At 44.0% G+C, this 24,401-nt stretch overlaps 1 protein-coding gene across 1 annotated transcript in view; it reads right to left on the reverse strand.

Annotated features, from left to right (window-relative positions):
- The window catches only part of MCTP1 (multiple C2 and transmembrane domain containing 1), a 748,272-nt gene that overhangs the window by 453,882 nt on the left and 269,989 nt on the right, over positions 1–24,401 (reverse strand). Inside the window, exon 4 of the mRNA XM_066603001.1 lies at positions 1,607–1,749. Within this exon, the coding sequence (XP_066459098.1) occupies positions 1,607–1,749 (143 nt within the window). The remainder of the gene's footprint in view (positions 1–1,606; positions 1,750–24,401) is intronic.

Consider the following 24,401-nt stretch of genomic DNA (forward strand, 5'->3'; position numbering starts at 1 on the left):
AATCCTCAAGCAATCTGCTCAGTTTTGCTGTAGGCTGCCACACTGTGCAGAGGCTCTTGCTCCTTCCCTGACAGCAGAAAGCTATTTATTTTAGCTGCCCTGCAGTGAACAGAGGGTCACTAAGCAGAGACCTGGCTTTAGGGAGAACGACTGAGCATGCCCCCTCCCACACTCAATTCACTGCATGCATGTAAGTAAATGTAATAATTCCTAAATGCGTCATTTTATTTTTTAATGCATGTAAAAAGCAAATATTGCTAATTTTTAATAACCTGTACAATAAAGTATTCATAGTGAAAAAAAAACCCTTTGCCAGACACATTCAAGAAATTTTCTGTATTTTCTGCCACGCCTGCAGGACATTTGCCAACAACATACTGATAATTCTGATATGTCAATTTTTCCCAAAGTAAAATAACCACAGTGATAGAATTATTACCTACCTAAATTTGGAGCCGCCACTGACCTGCGCACGCACAGATCATCTTTCCCTTTTGTGGGCAGAATCGCCGCACTCATCTGCGTATGCAAAGATCAGCAGCAGCTCCAGATTATGCTGTGCTGTGTTAATAATGTAGTATCAAAGGGGGAAAAAATAGGGGGGACTTATGGGAAAAATCTGTAGGCAAGAGGAACGTTCTGCCCTCCCACTGGATCAGTCTGTATGATTTACAGGTAAATTGGAGGCATCTTCCTGTGATTTGTGGATAAAATTTATCTTCGGCCTTTGTATAGGACTCACACCAAAAAGTTAACAATGGCATATAGATGAACTGGAAAAAAAATACACCAAAATCGCAGCATGCGCAAAAGTTTGAGCCAAATTTTGATGAAGTAGAACTAAGCATGCTCACTGGACATGTGCTGATTGGCATAAAATGGAAGAATTTATGCTGCAAAGTGAGTGGAGTAATGACTGAGCTGAGAGATAAGAGAGTGAGAGGAAAACAGAAAGAGAGTTGAGCTGGGCGCTGCATTGGACAGAAGGCTAGAGCACAGTACCCAGAGCTGTCATAGGAGGAAGAAAGGAGAATCTTACAACCCTGAGCTGACAAAGGTCGACAGCACCAACGAGCATACTGAGCAGGGAGCAGAGAAGACTGCTCCCAATCCCACAGACAACACTGTGGGATCACTGGGGTGGTAAAGGTTGCAGCCCTCACATAAACTGTAAGTGAGGCCGGACCCATCACAAATCTGGTTGTACCTACTAGTAATGCTAGAAACAGTTAACCAGGAGGCCTGCTGCAAAACAAAGCTGGACTGAGAAAATTCGACTGTTTAGCAAACTTCTGTTGCTTGAGCGTCTGTTTACGGACTGAGATATTTTCACAGAGGGAAGGGAGCGAGCCTTGGGTAATATTGAGATTGCAACTGGACTCTGTAAGCTGTATTTATAAGACTATATTGCTAATAGTAGAGTGGTAACAATATATCTTAGGAGGTACTACCATGTATTGGGTGATAGCATGTCTTGAATTAAAGGTACAAATTCAATTGCTTAACCATTATTGGATCCGGAATCCCGTGTCGCTATACTTCCTATGCAACACTTTAACCCTTCACTGTTTTCTTGACTATGGTTCTGCTGAAATGACGTCCTTACCTTAACATATAAAGGTTCCTTAAGATTTTCAATAAGCAAAGAAACTTTCTCTTCCCAAACTGGATTAAGGTTCTTGTGTATTGTCTTGCTTCGAAAAACCTCTTTTCCTCCAATTTTAAACTTGACATATGGGTCACTTGTCCCTTTAATGGAAACAGAATAAAATTAGTGAAGGAATATAACACAATGTTCCATTATTATCTATAGAGATCATTCATACACATTGGCATTTAATTTCTCCCAGTTTCTCTAAGATAGTTTTTTTAAAGCCTTATTAACAATAAATAGTAACATAGTATGTAAAACCAAAAAAAGACATATGTTCATCCAGTTAAGCCTATTACCCCCTACTCTCCAATCAGAGGTGTAACTTGAAGCTTCTGGGCCCCAATGCAAAACCTGTAACAGGGCCCCCAACTATAATGCTTTATTCATAGTACTGGGCTTCCTATAGGGAGAGGAGAAGCCTTATGAGCCCCCTAAGGCTCCTGGGCCCGAGTGCAACCGCATCATGTGCATCCTCTATAGTTACGCCAGTGCCTCCAATGCTGAATATGTAGAAACTTCATGATGAACAAGGAGAAAATGAATTCTCATTCATTGTTCAGTCGGGGCATGCATTTACACTGAACAATATAGTTCAGACTCCCGCTGTATGGTGGCATCTGAACAATTTATCGACTCATGTAATAGGGCCCTTGGTCATGGAATCTGATGATGTTGTGACTTTAGACTGCTGCTTCCCTCCAGTGACAATCTGGTGGAAGCAGTAGTTAGAGACAGTCTTTCAATCAGTAGTCTAAGAAGTAAATACAAAGGGTGGGAATAGTCAACAGCATCTGCCTGCCCACACCGGTTTGGAGTAGTGGGCCATAGGAGGACCCTCTACGGAAGAGAAGTAGAGAATAAGGCTAGCATTAATTTACTTTTTACCTTGTATGTATCCCACCCTATGGTGAACCCGAAAGGAACTGTGCAGTTGGGATTTATCAGTTGCCTTAAATATCACAAGCTGATATATATACCTTAAGACCCATTTACACACAACGATTATTTATCACTCAAGAGTCACTTAAAATACATTTTTTGAGCGATAATTGTTGTGTGCATTTAATTGTTGTGTGCACCGCAAGATAATCGCTCAAAATTCGCTTAAACAGCAGTTTGAGTGACAATTTTGAACAACAGTTTTGAGCGTTCACTTTGCATAAGTGTGTAAATGAAGTCTCACGCTGTATGAAGAAGACAAGCGGGACCGCTATCTTCTGCATACAGCTGTTGTCTTCTCGGAGAGCTCAGCTGGTATACAGCCGAGTGCTTCAAGTGGGGTATGCAGAACAAAGCTGCGGCACTATCTTCTGTATACCCCTGCTTTGTTCATGGAGCGCACAACTGGTATACAGTTGAGCGCTCCAAGCAGGGTATACAGAATACAGCTGCAGTGCTGTTTTCTGCATACTCCTGCTGTGTTCACGGAGAGCTCAGCTGGTATACAGCTGAGCACTCTGAGCAGAGTATGCAGAACACAGCTGGAGCGCTGTCTTCTTCATACTCCGGCTGTGTTCTTCGAGCGGGATACCAGTTGAAACAATAGTATCAGCGGTATCCCGCTGAGAACTCAGCGCACGGCACTGATAAGGCTCATCGTTGATGAAGAACGAAGAACAACTCGTTAACAAAAACTGCTCAATGTCCGTGCAGTTAGACCCAACGATTCTTGCTCAAAATACGGCTTTTTAGTGAGAATTGTTGGGTCTTAATGGCCCTTTATACAGAGGACGATGAAAAAAAGAAAAAATAGCTCTTGCGCCGTCTCAACAAACAACTGGAGTTGACAATTTGATATTGTCTAAAAGATTTAATGAAGTACAACGCGTTTCGTCGCACAAAAGCGCATGTACTTGATAAAGTCGCTTTTGTGCGACGAAACGCGTTGTACTTCATTAAATCTTTTAGACAATATCAAATTGTCAACTCCAGTTGTTTGTTGAGACGGCGCAAGAGCTATTTTTTCTTTTTTTCATCGCCATCACGTTTCCGTGGGTCCAATTTACCATTTGGACACAGAGGCTCTGCAGCAGACTCCAACAACTCAGGAACCAGGACGACACCAGAGGAGTAAGACCCTTTAGAGGTCTGACAAGCCAACTTGGACTAGGAGGTGTTGGTGGGACCCCTCTCCACAGGGGTTTCCACCATACACCGGGTAAGTCCCATTTTATTTTATTTTACTTCATAGTATTATACCTTTTAAATTCACTTATTCGGATCACCCAGTGACACACCCCCCAGATAACCAGTTGAAGCGCCTCCCTGACCATCTTTTTATGTTTCTTTATACAGAGGACACAGTTGTAAAATTTGGCAAATTAGGTTTTGCATGTAGAGCTGGAATAGATATACACCCATATATATCTGCCATTTTGGGTTGTAGCCTAATTTTTTCTAAGCATCTTTAACATTCTCTTCTCAAAAAAATTTCTAGCAGCTAACACCGCATCAGAGCACAATATATTCTAGAAGGGTATTTATACAATTGTTGAAATGACTCAAAAGTGATTTTTTTTTAACCTTGAAAAACTATTTGTGTGAAATTTCCCAATATAGTACCACCAAATAAAGTACCGGTAAATACAGACAGGACATGGGAACACAAAGCATCAGCGCTGAAGTGGTGGGAAGTCATCAGGTAAGTAATGTCTACTTTGTTACTTTATCAAGTATTCTGCAGCCAGCTGTTTTATTGATCTGCTTATTCCTCATCTGTTTTAGAGGAGATATAGGGCCTCCTACACACGGGCGACACAGCATCACTGCGAGAAAATCGCGGCGATATTGCATTGCTGCACCGTGCAATATTGCTGCGTCTTCTCATGGCAATACCGCGACTTTGCAAGGATTTTCGGGGAGGAGGCTTGAAATATAAGTCCTCCCCCGAAAATAAGCTGTAACTAAAGGGAAAAAAAAAGTATACATCACCTCTTCCGCGCTGTCCGGGGCACCGCCGCAGCGTCTCTCTGGGTCCGAGCGCTGATCTTCTTCTTCATCTTCTGTATGGTTTAAAAAATTCCCGGCTGCTGAAAGCGCTGGCTGTGATTGGCTGCCGCTTAGCCAATCACAGCCAGTGCTCGAAGAATGGCTGTGATTGGTTAAACCACTGCCATTCATCGAACACTTGTTGTGAGTGGCTAAGTGTCAGCCAATCACAGCCAGCTCTTCCAGGAGGCGGGGTTTTTTGAATCCCCGACCAGAAGAGAAGAAGATGATCAGTGCCGGGACCCGGGGAGAAACTGCGGCCAGGCTGACAGCACATCTAAGGTGATGTATGTGTATTTTTTTTTCCCTGCAGTTAGGGCTTAGATTATAGCTCTGACAGTAGCATTTGCTACTGTCAAAGTTGCATCGCACGAAAACCACATGGAAACATGGGCTACAAAACCTCACAGGTCGCGCGCATATTACCGGACCTGCGAGGTTTTTGTGTCGTTTTGTAGCATGCTACAAAACATCTCATGTGTAAAGGAACCCATAGGAAAGCATGGGCTTCTCATACATGTGATTTGTAGCATTGTAGCAATGCCACAAAAATCGCACAACTTTGTCGCCTGAGTGATGGAGGCCTATTTTTTTTGTCTAGTAGGTTGTGATATCACACAGTGATGCTACATCTTGTTGGTATGAGACACAACAGGAGGATTCTGGAGCCTAGTATAATGGGGGTGCAGTGATGTTAAACCAATGCCTCAATGCTGTCCCTCCATTGTTGAAAACATGTTGAGTTTGTTGTTTCTACTATTACCATCGTATTAAGTTATGTATAATGTGGGTCGCTAGTGACTTCCAGTGGTAGCTTGGTTACATTTCTCCTCTTTAAAAAAAGAAAACAGTGATTGGCTGAAGTGGGGAAGTCTCTGGAAAAAGGAAGGAAGAGGTGTGTGTCTTAGGCCTGTACATGGTGGCAGTGAGAAGCTGTGTGACAGCAAGGCTAAACAGAGAGACAGACACAGGTGTACAGTGGCAGCCGGTGGATGAGACTGTGGATTTATGCTGCCTGTATGACCACAGTGTCAGGAAACATTGCCGGAAGTGATAGACCAAAGAAAGTAAAACCACAGAGTCACAAAGATGGCAGCCAAAGCGATCATGGCTGAGACTGTTAGAGAGGCACATTCCTGCAACTCTTTGCATCATCTCCTTCAGACTTTAAGAGACTTCTCTCCCCCTCTGTGGTACCAAGTATGCCTGAGTTGAGGGTGGTCCGAGATAATGAAATGCTTGTGTGCACACAAACAGACTTCAAAGACTAGGCAGGTCTGCCAGCCACAATATACATGCTCGAGCAAGCACTAAAAATACAGATGTGTCACTGGAGATGAGTCAGGAACTTATGGGCTGTAACTGCAGGATTGCGCATCAGCCAGTTGCGGAAAAGTCATCAGTTAATACTTAAGTGACATTTGAACTTTGTATGGTATACTGCAATTTGGTTAAATCATTATTAAGTACAAGCAAAGTCAATAAAATTTAAAGAAATCTCATTTACACACTATGAAAAATATCAGTTCTGTATCTTCAGCACGTCAATTTAGTTAGTTTATACAGATTTCACCCCACACTCATTTTAAGAGGTGAAATCAGTGTGGAAGATCCTCCTGATGTGTGACACTGCCACCCACTAGACAAAATAATTATGTCTCCTCTAAAACAGAAGAGAAATAATTACTGCCCTGTGGCCCTCATTTACTTTGAGATGCCTGCAACAGCTGAACCTACTGAAAAATAAATAATGTCACTAATTATTTAATTCCAGATGCATTCCAACTCTCAGCTACTTTTCTTTTGTTTGGACAAGCCCAAGTGCTACATACTGTAAAATTAGCTTATGTGACTACTATGGCAACCTTGGAAAGACGCAGAAAACTTAGGTTGGTTCTATCCTCTATTGCTATTGGGTATGATGAACTTGTGCAGGACTCCCCCATCTCCACTAAATTGTTGTTAGACAAGTGGGTGGGGAACTGATCCAAGGGTCATAAAAAAGTTGAAGAGGGCAACAAACATTAGGATTACTGTTGTGGGTAATAAAACCTGGCACCATATTAAGGGGCCAATTTTGCTGTGGGGACCTCTCCCCTACAGTGTAAATGTATACAGAATAAATTATATAACAGTATAAATAATCTATTTAATGGAAAAAAATTAAAAAAGACAAAAAGCTCAGTACTACAATAGCTGCTATTTAATCACATTTTTTTCCTTTGTCTTTCTATATTTCAGCCACAAGATGGCAGCCAACAATTATTCTGCAAAGGCTTGAAGTAAAAAGTTCTTTGTAAACTTTTATTATTAAAAAGTTTTGATATATTTTCAGTGAGCAAAAAGTTATCAGACAGAATATTTCAGCAGAACTAGCCCACAAAATATTCATTATCAGGAGGGAGACAAACTATGAGCAAAATAAACAAAACAAAATCTATAAAGAACTAGTAGAAGAACAAAGAGTAGAGCATATCCTGTATCAGACTGCATTAGGCGAGGGAAACGTTGGGGAGTGTAAAGAGGGGAAAAATGGAAAATGAAGCTATGCAGGTATGTGTCTCATCAAGGGACGGAGACTGATATTTAACATCATATAACGCTGAGTCCATAAGAACAGTTTTCCCAACTGACTAGCTGATCATATCTGATTCGGTTTATAGCACAGGAGAGGCTGTGAGAATGGAGCCTCATATGACTGCAGCTTCCAGTCTGCAGGTGTCCAAAGGCAGGAGAGGAAATGTTCTATAGTGCTGGAAGGCTTTATAATTCACTCACTGGCTCACTTTGGCAACATCTCTAGAGTGGATACAATGTGAAAGCAGCTTTGCAGTACGGCTCTTTTATGTATCATTCACAGCTCAGTCCATGGATGAGTATCAATGGTACTATTTAATGTACCATATAATGCACTGAAAAACTTTAAAACAATTCTAAGTGGAGAGAAATGGCAGTATAATGTAATTCCATAGTATTGCTCCACTGCAATCTTACAGGATCTAACCAGCCACACCACAGGAAAGGGTTAACAAAGAATTTAAAGGGTTAACAGCTGTGATCAGTCATGGTGCTGTTCAGGGCTGTTGCGGGTGGATGTCAGTTGTAAGGAACAGCCAGCACTGGCTATGTATGGAGCAGGATCGACCCCCGATTCCCTCCATACAAACCCCGAACCTCCATGACATAAATGTACGTCCTTGAGTGTTAAGGGGTTAATAACTGAATGGTGGGGTTCTGCTGCTCAGGATCTCCATTTTCAGCAAATTGAAGGGGCTGAGGCCGTTGAAATTCAGAACGCCATATTATTTATAGCGGCCCTTCTGAGTACTGCAGGCTTGTCCTATTAATGTCTATGGGACAACGCTGTAGTACCCAGAATGCTGTTGTAAATAATACGGAGTTCGGTGTATGAAGAGGTTCGGGCTCAGATGTAAACATTAATGAGGTTGCAGCGCTCACATAAGTACCATGACCCCTTTCAATCAGCGGTCCAGCAGGGATCCCAAGTGGTGGACCCCCACTATTCTGATGTGGATGGCCTTTTCTGATTTTACAAGCTTGGATAATCCCTTGAAATTTTTAAAAAAGGAAGAACATATTTTTTTGAGAAAAACTGGATTTTTATTTTGACCAAAGTCTGAGTTGCTCTAATCAAGAGTTTTGCGCTCCGATAACTTCTAGCCACTGAGAGATGCACTATTTGAAGATACTGTTACTGAATACTCTAATCCATTGTGTCAACTCCAGTCCTCAGGGACCACCAGCAGGTCATGTTTTCAGGATATCCTATAGTAAGAACACCTGTGGCAATGTCTGAGGCACCGACAATAATTACATCACCTGTGCAACACTGAGGAAATCCTGAAAACATGACCTGTTGGGGGTCCCTGAGGACTGGAGTTGGGGAACACTGGATTCTAATCTATAGTAGCAGCACTGCACCTGCGAGCATGATAAGCAAAGCATTTCACAAGCCTCAGTCAGAGCTACTGGATGGTCTAAATCAGGGGTGTCTAAACTTTTGGGGTTTCTGGGCCACATTGAAGAAGAAGAGTTGTCTTGGGCTGCACATTAAATACAAAAACACTAACGAAAGCATTGTGTATAAGTTACGTGATATCTGCCACCACAGATTAGCAAAAAGGTTTTCACATAGTAATCCTAATCCACCATCCTCCACACAACCCCATCATCCTCCACACAACCCCATCATCCTCCACACAACCCCCATTGTTCTCCATACAACAACCATCATTTTCTACAGCCTCCAAATAACCCCCATATGACTTCCATCAACCTCCAAAAAACTCTACTGCTGCCGCTAGGCCATACAGACCCCAGACTGACTTGTCCAGGCCGACATGTAGTTGACACCAGTAGAAAAACACAGCGGCAGCTGACCACGATGAGACCACCGTCTCTCATCCTCACTGTGTATACTGTATAGGAGCGGGGAGGAAGAAGAATTGCCACCGCATACTGAACCCAGAGTGACTGAGTGAGTCAGACACTCATAAAGCCGCAAGTGCCGCCCACTGCCTCGTCGTCTGTATGCGAGTAAGAAAGGGGGGGGGGGGGAGACTTAAGGGGTTAAATCCCTTTTTGATATGCCTGGATATAAATGGGTAGAAGGACCTTCAGAGACAGAGGTCACTAGGACTAGCTGGGAGCTGAAAACTAAACCCTGCTCCCATGCGATGCCACGGCAGCCATCTTGGCTCATAGATTTGAGTGGTGTGTGTGAATAAAGCAGGAGCTGCTTCACAGAGCAGAGAGATGCACCCTCCATAGCAGTGCGAGAGCTGCATGCAGGGCTGTGAAGGACGAGGCGGCAGCCGTTAGCAGAGACCCAGCAGACATGGCAGTTAGAGGGCCCGATAGATTACAGACCACGAGGGAGGGAGTCTGCCTTCCCGCAGGGGATGGGGTCCCCAAAGAAGAAATGTAAGAGCAATCCAACTAATTGAGTGTATACACAAGGGACGGTGACTATGACGGATGGACCGAGGGAGTATCTCACCAGGGACTGTTATACGGGGAATGCAAGAATTGGGTGACACAGTGGGATGTTTCATAAAATGATGGGAATTATCGTATGATATTTACCCGATGAGAGTTATAGGCAGTTCACATGATAGCAAAGGGAAATAAAGGCGATGTACCTACAATGCAACAAACCCACGTGCTGCGGAGTATAGAGAAGATTGTATGGCTATCTATGTTATATGAAGTTCGGTTAAATCTGCGTAATGTTAAATGTATTCGCACCCTCCCATGGAGTGACACATAATTACAGTTTGTTCAGTAAGGTTCATTTTTTATAAATGTGACGCATCCATCTGTCACTGCCCAATGTCCACGGATGGATTTGATTTGTGGAATATGCACGGGTCACCCACGCGGAAGATCTGCAATTCACAGTTCCCATAGGGAAGCATTGGCTTCCACAACTGAATTTAAGCATGTGTATTTGATTTGCGGATCGTTTGGTGCAGGAAAACAAATCGCAGCATGCGCCATTTCAGTGCGGATTCCATGTGAACGGGCTCAATAGAAGTCAATGGGTGCAAACGATGTGCAGTGCATCCGCAAATACCATTGTGGATGCACTTCAGATTTGGAGGTTAAAATCAATTAGGGAGGTGGGGAAAAGGCTGGGAGGTTGGGTTGTGGATTATTTTTCACGCAGATCATCCGCGATCTCCTGCAAATAGTTTCTGCAGATCTCCCACTACGGAAATCCGCATGCGGAATCCGATCCACCCATGGACATGGGGCCATACAGTAACAGAACCACCTGTTTGAAGCGGAAGCTGAGAGCCTGCTGCTGCCAGGTACCGCCGACAGCCTCACCTCCTGCAGATTCAATCTCCCTTCGTGTTAGGCCACATTCATAGCCATCCTGGGGTGTAGGCAGGACACCCCTGGTCTAAACAGACTGTGCTTATATCCATGTTGCTTATCCCTCTGTAACTGGTTGTGAATCCCCGAAGATTCCAATTTATTAGAGTAGATGCCAGTCACTACACACCAGGGGGCAGCAGAGTTCTACTGAGAAACAGACACTGCTGTATAATGTATCCTGCATCTCTTGGTAATTTCTGCAGATAGGAAACAGAACACATCCCTGTGCTGCTGACCAATAGGACTTGTAATTGAGAAAAATAAAAAGCAGGAAAACAGTAAATATTGCAGCATTGCAGACTGTGTTTGATAGTACTGTTTCCACAGGACTGCAGGTAAAGCTACTATTAACTAAGAGCTTGTTCGCATCTGTGTTGGGGGTCCTGTTCCGAGTCACAGATTTCATTCAATTGCCAAAAAAAATTAGCGCAGCCTGTAGTGCTATTTTTTGTAGTCAGTGGGGTCCATCCAGCGCTGCCGGTGTCCCGCCTATGTCGGATCCAACGCCGATGGTAATTTCCTTGTTCTGCAGCTACAGTAATGCAGATCACTGACAAGCCCCAATGTGAATGAGGCCTTAAAATGATAGAGAATGAAAAACATTAATCAGTAACTTCAACGGTCTCTGCCACATGCACACTGCAGGACCGCTGACGGACTTAATCGTTGATTGACAGGAGACGCCATCCTCTGTATTTACATTCAGACAAGTGGTCTTATGATGGGAACTTCTTTCTTTTTTTTTTACTCTGGGGAGTTTCTAAGCTTCATATAGTTATTATAAGCGCTCTTTCAGATGAATGTATTTTTCGCGCTGCTAGCAGCGCACAGAACACGCTTCCGATAGGAACCAATAGGTTCCTGTAGAAGTGTTCACATGGATCGTTGTTAGGAGCGCAAAACTCCACGCACCTAACAAAGATAGGACATGCAAGTGCAAACTCGCATGTTGGCTCCAAGGTGTGTGAAAAAATAGGCGGGTTTTGAAGCAGCGCTTATCCTGCGAAAATCTTGCGGTTTTTCAGTGCGGCCAAACGGCGAGATTTCTGCAGGATTTCCGTCCGGTGGGAACCCAGCCTTACAGCAGCAATCACAGGCCATGGCAGACCCAGATATTATTGTTCGGCGTCTGGTTTCCATGGCAACCCACCGGCGCTCCACGATTACATAGTGAAGGGCTGATAAAGTCACAGAAGAAACACATTCATCCGCCCCCTTTGGATGTTTTGGCACCTGGAGGCAGGGTCTAATAGGTTGATGTAATACACTGCAATTCTGAAGTATTTGTTCCTGATGAACTTCAAGTCTGCTACGCAAAAAAAAAAAAGTGAAAGTGAAGTGGTATTAAGTATACAACTTGTCTTACAAAAACATGCCATCATACTGAAAAATCTTAAAAAGTCATGGATCTTTGAATGTGATAATGTAAAAAAACTGCAAAATTAGTTGGTCCTTAGATCCTGAAATGGGCTAGTCATTAAGAGGTTAATCCTCTGCTGCGGTGAAGGAAAACAGAGGATTTGCTGCTCTGCATTTAGAAATTAGCGCAGAATTGTTACCATTATTTACATACTATAGGTTAGTTTTAAAAGTAGACAAACTTTCTTACTGCTATTCCTTTCATGCTGTTCTATGATGTAGCCCTTAGCCCTTTCCTTTATACACTACGTGTCAATAAAGAAACCCTTACTAGACATCTTAGCAGCCTTACATCGGATACAAAAAATCATTGCTTTAATATTGTCATCAGACAGCGACGTTTTAATTAACTACTGTTGTTAACAAGGCTCCATAAATTCACACCTATTAATTAGTTTGGTGTGAGGCCAGGCTCTGCTGCCCACGATTTTACACTTATTACTTTTCTTTTTATTTTGCCATAGTAGTACTGGATCCAGTAGGGTAAGGAGATGTAAAGAAAAGCGTGTACTGTTCCTTCCTGCTGGCTTCAATCCCAGTTTTTGCAAAAAAAAATTAAATAACGGCATCAGAATTTTAGAAATGATGTATATTACATAACATATTTCAAGCACTAAACACACTGCAGAGATGTTACGACTGGCTGCTTCCTAGACCTGCAATGGACTATTAGAGAGCGATAAGCAAAACCCCATTGTATAAATACAGCATAAGGGCTTATTCACACGGGCATATATCAGCTGGATTTTCACGCCCCGACCGATATACGCTGCCCCTCTGATGCATTGGTTTACAATGCATCAGTGCACAATGGCGTATCTCCGCAGTGTAAAAGCTCTTACGTCGGAGGCGGCAGCTGCATTGACTCCTATCGGAGCCAATGACAGCTGAAGGGGAAGGGAGGTTGGAGGGAGTTTAGCAGCATGACTGCTAAACTCAGTTTCCCTTCACTTCTCCTCCTCTCTGTAGCTAAGCCCTGCCCCCATCCCGCCCCTCCCATTGCAAACAGTGGCAAGGGGCAGAGAGGGGTGGGAGCTCAGCACACTAGCTCCCGCCCTGCCCTGTCTCCTCCCCTTGCACATAATTCATAGAAAATTAAGCTGCTGTAAAAGGAGCACACACTTTTAATCACGTCTGTTATTGAGCAGATTGAGTAAACATCCATAGTACAGGTATAAGTAAGTAAATCACTGTGTTAATAATTTCTCGAGTAGCTAATTGGCAAAAAAAAGTGTTTCAATTAAGGAGATAAGCTTGGAAGTATGGGAGTTTTGCAGGTGCTTTGCCCATTATATAAAGGCACGTGAAGCCTGGTTACTGACAAATCTGTTCTTGCGCCCAACAGTTGTCCTGTGTAAAGGTACAGTGCTGTGTAAAAGTTTTCGGTATGTGGGGAAAACATACTGCGAAGCAGGGGCGTAACTATAGAGGATGCAGTTGCACGCGGGTCCAGGAGCCTTAGGGGGCCCATAAGGTCACTTCTCCATATAGGGAGCCCAGTACTATGAATAAAGCGTTATAGTTGGGGGCCCCATTACAGGTTTTGCATTGGGGCCAGGAAGCTTCAAGTTACGCCTCTGCTGCGAAGTAAGACTTTTTTCAAAAATAGACGGCGACTAATTGACTCCAATTTTGTTCTGCAGCAGGACAATAATCCCAAGCATGTAACCAGTGTCATTAACAAATATCTTCAGCATAAAGAAGAACAAGGAGTCCTTGAAGTGATGATATGGCCCCACAGAGCCTGATCTTTCTGATCTCAACATCATCCAGTCTGTCTGGGATTACATGAAGAGATCGAAGGATTCAAGCAAGCCTACATCCACAGATCTGGGTTAGTTCTCCAAGATGTTTGGAACAACGACACAAGGCCACTGTACTGAGCCAAGTTCCAGGACACAAACAGCTAGACCAGGGGCGTAACTATAGAGGGTGCAGGGGATGCGGTTGCACCCGGGCCAAGGAGCCTTAGGAGGCCCATAAGGCCTCTCTCCTCCATATAGGGAGCCCAGTACTATGAATAAAGCATTATATTTGGGGGCCCTGTTACAGGTTTTGCATTGGGGCCCAGAAGCTTCAATTTTTTTCTCTATGTAGCATGGTTTAGGTATGGGTACGGGTACAGATACAGATAGAGGGGGGGGGGGGGGGGGGAGCTCACGCTTTGCATCAGGACCCCTGAGCCTTTAGTTACGCCCCTGAGCTAGACAGAAAACCTGACCAAATGCTATATGTGCAGTGCTTCAGTAAAGTACAGGCTAAACTACATTACTCAGCAGGAAATTGGGGGGAAACTGAGGACAGAAGTGACAACATGTCTGCAGACTATATTACAAGTCAACAGGGATAACAGAAGATTGTGACCAATAAAACATCTCAGAATCAAATCTATTTTGAGACTGGGAAAAGGCCTGTAATACTTTTTTACGGGAGCCATGAAACCACTGATTTGTAATATGACCACGATGGAAGTAAAAGTATGAAACATTGCAGAGCCAATGAAAGCAGAAAAATCAATCCTAATGTTGTACTGCAGCTGAAATCTGACTACAAGGGAAGAATCCTATCACTTCAAATGAACTAGTGCTAATAATTAGGGCCAAGTTCACACTTTGCAGTTGTGGTGCAGTTTTCCCTTATGTTTTGTAGAAGAGGAACTTAAAGAGAGCAGAAGTAGAATTGAAATCTTTTATTTTTTATCCAATCCCAAATTTGACTAATACACTCAGTTCTATTTGTTTCTGAGGATAACAACCTTCAGGCATTGTTCTTAAAGTGCAGCAAATATGGAGTGAGTCACAAACTTTTTTCCAATTAAAACCACATAATGAAATATATTTAACTTTTCTAATCTTTTTTTTTTAATTATTTGATGAGAGATTTTTTTCATTCTATTGTCTGTACATGATTATGGGGCAGCCACCTCGCCTTAGCTGCAGAGATATGCTTTACAGCAGCCTCATGGGCCATTCACACAATAGACAGGAGGGAACTCATTGACTTCTATTCAAGAGTGCTGAGGGCATTCCTTGTGACCCGAGCAAAGGTCATTCTGCAGGCAAAGGAAGTAGATAAACTGTGTCCATAACCTAATGTGATTGGTCAATCATTGGTTTGCTATATACGTTACATTGTAATTCTGCATATGATGATATTGAGATAACGGCTGAAAGTTTTTTTCTATAAAAAAAGGAAGCGCCAGACTGCTATATGGTTATTAGTGGTCAGGATGAAAACTGTAGGATTTTTGAATTTTCTTTGTCTCTCATATACAGAGAAGCAGCAGCATGGATGAAAATTATAGGAATCACATCTACTATACCGAGCAGTGTAGATGTGATTCCAGTAGCCATGAGACAGTAAAACACTATTAGCTGCAGCAGTGTCACAGTGCCTCTCTGCGACTCAGCTCTTCCTACCTTCTCCTTCTCTTCATTAGCCGCCTGCAGGGGCCTGGTTGGATCCCGCTGCGAGAATTCTCGCAGCGGGACCCGACCCGAGCCCCTGCAGGGACCAGCGCAGCACTCACCTGCTCCCGCAGCTCCGGCTCTGTGACGTGCCAGCTGCCGCCCAGCCGGCACATGCGCAGAGTGGGGCCAGCAGCCGGGGAGTGACATTTCTGTGTGGGGCTCTGTGAGCCCCGCACAGAAAAAGAGCATGCCGCGATTTGTTTTCCACGTGAGATTTCGCGCGGACAAATCATGGCCGTCTGTATAGAATTGCTTTTTCAAACGCAATCCTATGGCAGCTTCCACGGGTGGAAATTCTGAGGGAATTTCCGCCCGTGTGCAGGGGGCCATAGACTTCTATGAACAGCATGTAATTTGTTATGTCAGTAAGCCGTTAGTGTGTCTAGTCTCTTAAAACACATTATATATATATATATATATATATCAAGTGAATTCAGGGTGAGTGAACATGACTGACAGAAAAGAGAGCCAAAAATGTACCATCTGATAAATTGCAGGGCTAGTTCAATAAGCGTGGCCCGTCAGCTTATGTGTTTTGGTCAAAGTGCAGACTAATGGCCCATTTACATGGGACGAATGTTGGGCTAATGATGCCCAACACTCGTGCCTGTGTGTACTCGCCCCCGTGTTGTCACACAGGACCGAGTATCACTGGCTCTCTGACAGAGAGGCTAGCAGAGGGCTGGGGAGGCTGGAGGAGATTTTACTCCTCGCTCTCCTCCGCCCCTCTCCATTTACTTAACACAGAGGCCATTCAGTACTGAACGACTGCTGTTTACACTCATCGTTCATGATTTTATGCAGCGTAAACGATGAAAGAGGAGCTGAACGATGATTGTTCAATGTAAACTGCAGCTATTCAATGGCCGCCATTTTTAATGAATAGAGAGGGTTAGGGGAAAGCGAGGAGACAAATCTCCAGCCAACCCACTGCGAGCCAACGATATTCGCTCCCGAGTATCCCTCTTCCTCCCATGCTTGCTACACACCAAACACTGTTTGGGGGGTATTTCTTGACTTCAGCAGCAGGAATGGGTGTAAGAAGTGGCACTCTGTGAGGCTTTGTAAGCTTGCTGCAGTGCGGCGGTCTTACACAGAAGGCGCTCAACAAGCTGCTACTGGAACAGCAGGAAGGCGAGCATTCCCAGGGCTTCTTGTAAATTACGCATTACAGGTAGCGATCTGAATAATGCCGGGCTCACATGGCCGAATGTGGAATCCGCTTGCAGAGGCCCATAGTGGACCCTAGCTGTGAGCCCGGCTGTGGCCCTGCGTATGGTCGCGTAATGTACTGCACATAACTGTGTACTCATGCAGGCGGTCATGCGGAACTACACATTTTTTTTTGTCTCTTTGTTTATATTTCCCATGCCGTCGCCTACCGATGATACGGGTACCCGCAGCCTGTACACACTGTAGTTGCGTATGGGTTGCGGGTATATCCACGACCATGGAGCACAATGGGCTCTATGTTGCAGATATCCACAGTAAAATTGAACATGCTACGTTCTATTTTCTGCGAGTGTATTAAGTAATTCCAACCCACTAATGTGAGCAGAATTGTGTAATCCAATGCATTTGAATGATCCACGGATTATAATAATAATAATAATAATCTTTATTTGTATAGCACCGACTTATTCCGCAGCACTTTCAGGCATGGATAAATGCAAAACAATACAACAATTGCAACAATTACAATGTGAGATACATTGGGTTAGACACAAATGGGTTGAGGGTGGTACAGGAGGTGCAGGGGTTGGGGAATACAGGCAATTGGAAATTTTATGTACAGATCATTTATCAGAAGGCAAACAGGGTGGAGCACCATAGGGAGGGGCGAGGGACTAGGTCAGAAGATTTGGTATGCCTCCTGAAGAGGTGCGTTTTTAAGGCACGTCTGAAATTTCGTGCATCGGGAATTGTCCGGATGCCTTGGGGTAGAGCATTCCAGAGGATGGGTGCTGCTCTAGTGAAGTCCTGTAGGCGAGCATGAGGGGTTCGTATTACAGGGGTGTTTAGTCTGAGGGCGAGTTGCAGTAGTCAAGTCGGGAGTGGATGAGCGCAACCATGAGCGTCTTTAGCGTGTCCTTGGTTAGGAACGGACGTATTTTAGCAATATTTCTGAGGTGCATGTGGCATGTTTGGGCCAGAGATTGGATATGGGGGGCAAAGGAGAGGTCAGAGTCCAGTGTGACCTCAAGGCATCAGGCATGCCGTCTGGGGGTTATGATGGTGCCAGACACTGGAATGGAGATGTTGAGGGGAGGTCGGTTAGAAGGTGGAAAGACAAGGAGGTCAGTTTTAGAGAGGTTTAGTTTGAGAAAAGGGGAGGACATAGTGTTAGAGACAGCGGACAGTCAGTCGGTGATATTTTGGAGGAATGGTCCAGAGATCTCACGAGAGGAGGTGTATAGTAGATTAACGCAGATCCATGCGGAATCAGCAATTCCTATCCGTTCATGTGAGATCGGCCTAAGGTAGATCGCTACCTTTCTATACCATTTGATAATGACGATCACGACTGGGGACCACTCAACGGGGCCTCCGGTCACTTCTCCAGGCTCTCGGCTATCTTTAGTAGCCAGGAGCCAGTAGTTTTTTAATTTCCCGGGCCCTCCCCAGCTCCTGTGCATGTGTCTATCATTTTGCCAGCGGGCACATGCACAGAACCCGGGGAATGTCCATGAAGGACGATCGCGGTCGGTTTCAAATTTGGAGGCTCCGATAAGAAGTTTCATCTCCGAGATTAAACTTCAACATTTATTTATTTATTTTTTTAAACTTTTACGTGATTGCCATTATCCTTTGGATAAGGGTGATCCTGTGACCAGGGACCGCTCACGATGGCCCTCGGTCACTACTGCAGGCTCTCGGCTACCTTTAGTAGCCAGGAGCAAGGAGATTTTAAATTTCCCGGACCCTGCCCAGCTTCTGAGCTTGCGTCCGCCATTTTGCCAACAGGCACATGCACAGAAATCGGGGAAAGGTCCATGGATAAAGATTCCATCAGGGGACATCGCCGGAGGCCTCAAGTAAGTACTTTATTTTCCCTCACAGATCTGATCCATGACAGGAGGTGAAATTTTACCTTTTTTTTTTACTTTTACATGATTGCCGTTATACATTGGATAATGGCGATCATGTGACCAGGGACCGCATACCACAACCCCTTGTGACATCTCCAGGTTCTCAGCTATTTCTGGTAGACAGAAGCAGGGAGATTTTAAATTTCTCTGGAAATTCTCGGCTTTTGCGCATGCATCCACCATTTTGCAGACGGGTGGATGCATAGAAGCCGGAGAAAGGGTCTGCGGTAAAAAAATCCTGTTGGCAGACAAATCTGGCAGCCTTAGTTAAGTAATTTCATCTTTCCTCTCGGGAGTTTTTAAAACATTTTTTTAACCTCACATGATTGCTGTTATCCATTGGAAAACGGCGATCACGTGACCGAGGATTGTATACTGCAGCCCCCTGTGACATCTCCTTGCTCTTGGCTACTATTGCTAGCCGGGAGCAGGGAGATTTTTCATTTTCTGGTCTCTCCGGCCTTCTGCGCATGTGCCTGACATTTTACCTTTGATGCATATGCGCAGAAGCTGGCGGCAGGTCATTGCAGGACCAGATCGCTGCGGGACATCGCAGAGGCCGGAGGTGAGTTGTTTCAGCTCTCCCCACGGAACCGATCTATGAGAGCAGATTAAACTTTAACTTTATTTAACTCTTTTACGCTATTGCCGTTATCCATTGGGTAATGGCAATCTCATGGCTGGGGATCGCATACCGCAGCCCCCGATGACAGCTTCCGGCTATGGGCCACCTCCGGCAACCAATAGCAGAGATCTGTCACACTCACAGATCCTAGGACTTTAGTCTACAGGGCTGGTGTGTTACTACAGCTCTATAGATAAAAGCCCAGACACTCTGGATGTGAAAACACCCATGGGTGGTCACAAAGGGGTTAATCTGATAAGGAGTTTGCATGATAATCTTGCCGTGTAAAAGGGCCTTAAGTTGCAATCATTTTTTGAGGGTTTTTTTTTTTGGGGGGGGGGGGGGGGGTTGGGGTAAGGGGGGTTGGTATTCTGGTTCTTGCTATGGGGCCCGTGATTTCTATTTTTGCCCCTGTAATTTTTGGGAATGAATTATGTCTATGTCATTTAATTGCAGTTTTTGTCTTCCTCTGAATAGATTGGGGTTTGTAGGTATATAAGATTGAACTTGATGGATTGACGTAGTTAGCAAGTTGTAGAGCATATACCGTAATTATGTAACTAAAAAAACTTAATAAAAGCTGTAAAATCTTTTTCATATCTGGACATTACGCACAACAAAATCAGCATAGTGCTGCGTCAGCCACAAAAAATCCATGTGAACACAAATACAGAAGTATTTAGATTTAGGACCAATGTCCACTTGCATGCACGGATTCCACTGCTGAATGCCATAGCGGAATGCAGCTGCGCCCGCGGACATTGGGAGAAAAAAGGTTTTATCATCTCTTTTATCATCTCTCCGGCTCCTGCGCGGAACTCCTCTGTGCTGGGTGGATCTTCTTTCTTCAGCATGGTGGATGCGTCCGGACATGCCAGACACATGCGCAGTGCTTTTTTTTTTTCTTTTTTTGAATTTCCTGCAGATCCGCTGCACAGCAACAGCGACAGCTGCGGGTGTGCAACTGATATGATGGCTTCCATTGATTTCAATGGAAGCCGCCCTGCAGGATCCGCAGACAAAAATTGAGCATGCTGCGATTTCTTCCCGCAGGTGGACATTGGGCCTTATAGAGGTGATACCTTTATTGACTTAACAGAAAAATATTTTTGTAAGCTTTTGGAGCACAGAGGCTCCTTCATCAGGTAAGTTTACAAATGGAAGTAAAATCTGTTACATGTTGTGCTCTCTCCGTCAGTCATTTGCTAACATTTTTATTTTTTACACAATAGCATTAAACGTCACATATCTGGACACTGAGAGTAAACTTAACTTTCATTACTTGAGAATGGTATAACCATTACTACCATGACCTTGCAGTAATTCAGAAGTCATATCAGGTTAATGTCCTATATTTCATTCTGTTCCTACATGTTCTTGGTTTGACCTTTAAGGGCACCTGGGAATTCCCTGTCACTGTACACGGCTGTGAACCTTTCTGTTTATTCTCTTAATCTCAATATTCAATAATGTAGCTCTCATCTGCTGAACGTGAGCTGAAACACAGCATGGTATAAACCATTAGGACAGAGGCGTAACGTAAAGCTCCTGGGCCCCAATGCAAAATGTGTAGCAGGGCCCCTAATTATAATGTTTTATTAATAGTACTGGGCTACCTATATGGAGAACAGAGGCCTTATGGGCCCCCTAAGGCTCCTGGGCCCGGGTGCAACCGCATCCCCTGCACCCACTATAGTTACGCCCCTGCATTAGGAGCTAAACTCCTAGTTATAGTAGAAAGGTGCATCTGTTAAAGGGGTTGTCCCGCGGCAGCAAGTGGGGTTAAGCACTTCTGTATGGCCATATTAATGCACTTTGTAATGTACATCGTGCATTAAATATGAGCCATACAGAAGTTATTCACTTACCTGCTCCGTTGCTAGCGTCCTCGTCTCCATGGAGCCGTCTAACTTCAGCGTCTAATCGCCCGATTAGACGCGCTTGCGCAGATGGGCCTTTTCCCTTCGGCTCGCTCCGGCAGCAGCAGCGTTCTGGCTCCGCCCCCTTGTACGCGTCATCACGTAGCTCCGCCCCGTCACATGTGCCGATTCCAGCCAATCAGGAGGGGACGCTAGCAACGGAGCAGGTAAGTGAATAACTTCTGTATGGCTCATATTTAATGCACGATGTATATTACAAAGTGCATTAATATGGCCATACAGAAGTGCTTAACCCCAATTGCTGCCGCGGGACAACCCCTTTAAGGGCTTTTCTGGAATTTGGGTGATAGACTTAGTACAGCGTTAGGGCTCCTACACACTCTTGTATTTTGGATCGATTTCACAATGACCATAACCTTCTATGGACCATATTGTACATTCATGTCCCTAGGATTGTCTATGACGGTGCACAGATTCTGTGAGAAAAAAAATTGTGCCATGTTCAGTCATATACTATATTATCCATGTATGCTGCCCTAGATTTAAAAACTGTCTATTTCAAAAACAAAGAACGGTATACTGATATATATCAGAGTCTATAATTGGACCTAATTAGAAGATGCCGAACCAGGTGCAGAGATGGAATTCTACTATATCTGTATGGAGATTGACTATAATATAGCCTGCAGTAGATATAAAGAGTGAGTAGGTACTTACACCATCTAAGTTTAGCACTCAAAGTTGTAAAACTTCTACTTTCCGTACTGCTAACACTGGGGGAACGACCGGGAAAGGTAAATATAAGGCCAGCTGCTCACGGCCGTGACGGGCTCCGCCGCGGAATTCCGCGGCGGAGCCTGTCACGGCGCCCCCAGAATCTCCAATACTTACCTGCAGATCCGGCGTCCTACATCCTACAAGACGCTTCGGCGTGACGTGCCGCAGCGTCATGTGACACGCCGGCCACGTCACATGACACGCCCACAGCCTCACATGACGCGGCCGGCCTACAGCGAAAGATAGCGTGATGGACGGGCTTCCATTGCCTGCAATGGAAGCCATCCGCGCGCACACCCGCGGCAAATAGAGCATGCCGCGGGTGAGGACGGGTGATTTTACGGTGCGGAATTCCGCGGTGGAATTCCGCACTGTGAGCCCTGAGCTATTAGGTTCAATAGAACCTAATAGCTGCGGGCAACGCGGCGGAAATCCGTCCGTGGGAAGGAGCCCTAACACTTATACCCCCGGACTCAACACGTGAACTACTTTAAGCACATAAGCTTATCCTATAGGGCTAAAAGTAGCTGATTCTATTTAACATTTTTGTACAGCTTATTAGTACTTGCCTGTAATTGTCTTTTCTATCAGTTAGGCTGGTTTCACGTCTGCGTCGGGACCCCCGGTTGGAGTTTCCATCGCAGATCCGGCTCAAAATACCAGAAGAAAAAGCTCTGCATGCATCACTTTTTCTTCCATCCAAGAGCCAGGCACATGAGTGGAAACTGAACAGACCCTACTATAGTCAATGGAGTCTGTTCATCTCTATTCAGGTCCGTCCTCAGACGGAGCTGTCTGACCGCAGGAACTCCTCAAACGGAGCAGGAAAACTGAACCTGAAGCGCAGATGTCAAACCACCCCAATTAGAATTTATCTGGATTGTCTTTACTATTAGTATGTTGTTTGCTTTAAATTGTGTGCCCTTTGATTATGAAAATACTGACATCTTTTTAATTGGTTTCTTTAATTTTAACATTGATATTTGTATTTCAATGTTTAACCCTTTGCAATCCAATTTTGGATTCAGGGTTTCCTAGGGGGCTTTACTCTTTCTGCCATTATACAATGCCGCCATCTGCTGGCTAGAGCCAGTATTGTGGTATGGGATATGCTGGAGAGGCCCCCTGACAACAGAGCGGCCATTAACCTACAGTAATAATACCCTGCCAGACGTCTTCCAACATTGGAGCTGTACAGCCTTCAATCAGAATGTCTGTAGACGTCAGACAGTGGATTGGAAAGGGTTAAATGCTCACTGACTTTTCGAACAACTTTCTATCAAAGCCAATTCGATGACTAGCAAAACTGCTATTTACTTTATTAACCTAAAATGACTTTGTGCAGAAAAAAAAAATCACACCAAAGTACTAGCCACTAGGGATTGCCATTAATTGCAATCTACTGTTCACTGCTTGTTGTCAAGTGATGCTAATGAACATTTATTTTTATTCAAACACATCTACACTTCTCAGTACTTTACTAATGTCCTCCCTAATGAGGTTATTCCTCTGCCTGTGCTACATAAGGAGAAGAATCTGCTGTTTTCCCATATGCAGTGTATCATCATAGCAGATAGTCTTCTCCCACCAGTTCTGTGAGAACTAAAAATTACAGTTACTGCCTGCAGAGGGAAAACAGGTCATAAATGCAGGATACCACCCCTTATGCACATACACATGGCAGCTTATTCTGAAAAGTTATCTGAGAAGACAGGTACATTTTAAAGATCTCTATTGGACTTATTACGGTCTAGTTTTAACAAATACTGTTAAAAAAAATTAGACAATGCATATAGCCGTATTGTACTTGTATTTGTAGTCGAGTCACATTTCTTCCCATTACGCCCTCTGTCCTACAGCTCAGCTTGTGTGTCCCACCCAGAAAAGAGTGACTGAAATTATGACAAGACACAGAAAGAGTTCTCACTTGATAAAATGAATACATCTTTTTCTTCCCGGCTTTATTAGTGATTGCAGGAGTTCTTTCATATATTATTTTATTTCCAATTCCCCAAGCTGTCATAGAATGATTAACTGATGAACTGGAATACTAAGAAAATACTACCTCAAGGTGCCATATATAATATGTTGCTATCACAAAATGCTTTACATTCCCTTATATTTTCAACTGTGACACTTTTATACAATTCCTGATTACTTTAGCCCAAAGGATTCCTTAAAATCTCACTAGACCTTCCTATGAAACCACAATAGCCAAATACAATGAAAAGACCAATGCATTAGCTAGTGTCCAACAGGATTATGGCATCTCAAGGACTTTCTCATCACAAAGCATTCTGGTTTTTCTAACACATATCACAGAACTACTACAGCCGTCACGTTTCTGCAGCTCCATAACGGACTACAAAACACATTGGGTCATTAAACAGAATAGATGTGTAACTCCTTGAGGTTTGATGTAGGAGTTCGTAATTGTTTTGAGATCAGTTCTTGCATATGTACAAAATCATTGAAGAAAACTTGGATTATTTAGAATAACCTTGAAAAAAACTTTGTGACGCTCTTGTACTTTGTATATGTAATACACTATGTTGGCAAAAGTATTGGGACACAGACTGTGATGAAATTACATTT

The sequence above is a fragment of the Eleutherodactylus coqui genome, chromosome 5 (assembly GCF_035609145.1).
Source record: "Eleutherodactylus coqui strain aEleCoq1 chromosome 5, aEleCoq1.hap1, whole genome shotgun sequence".
NCBI lineage: Eukaryota > Metazoa > Chordata > Amphibia > Anura > Eleutherodactylidae > Eleutherodactylus > Eleutherodactylus coqui.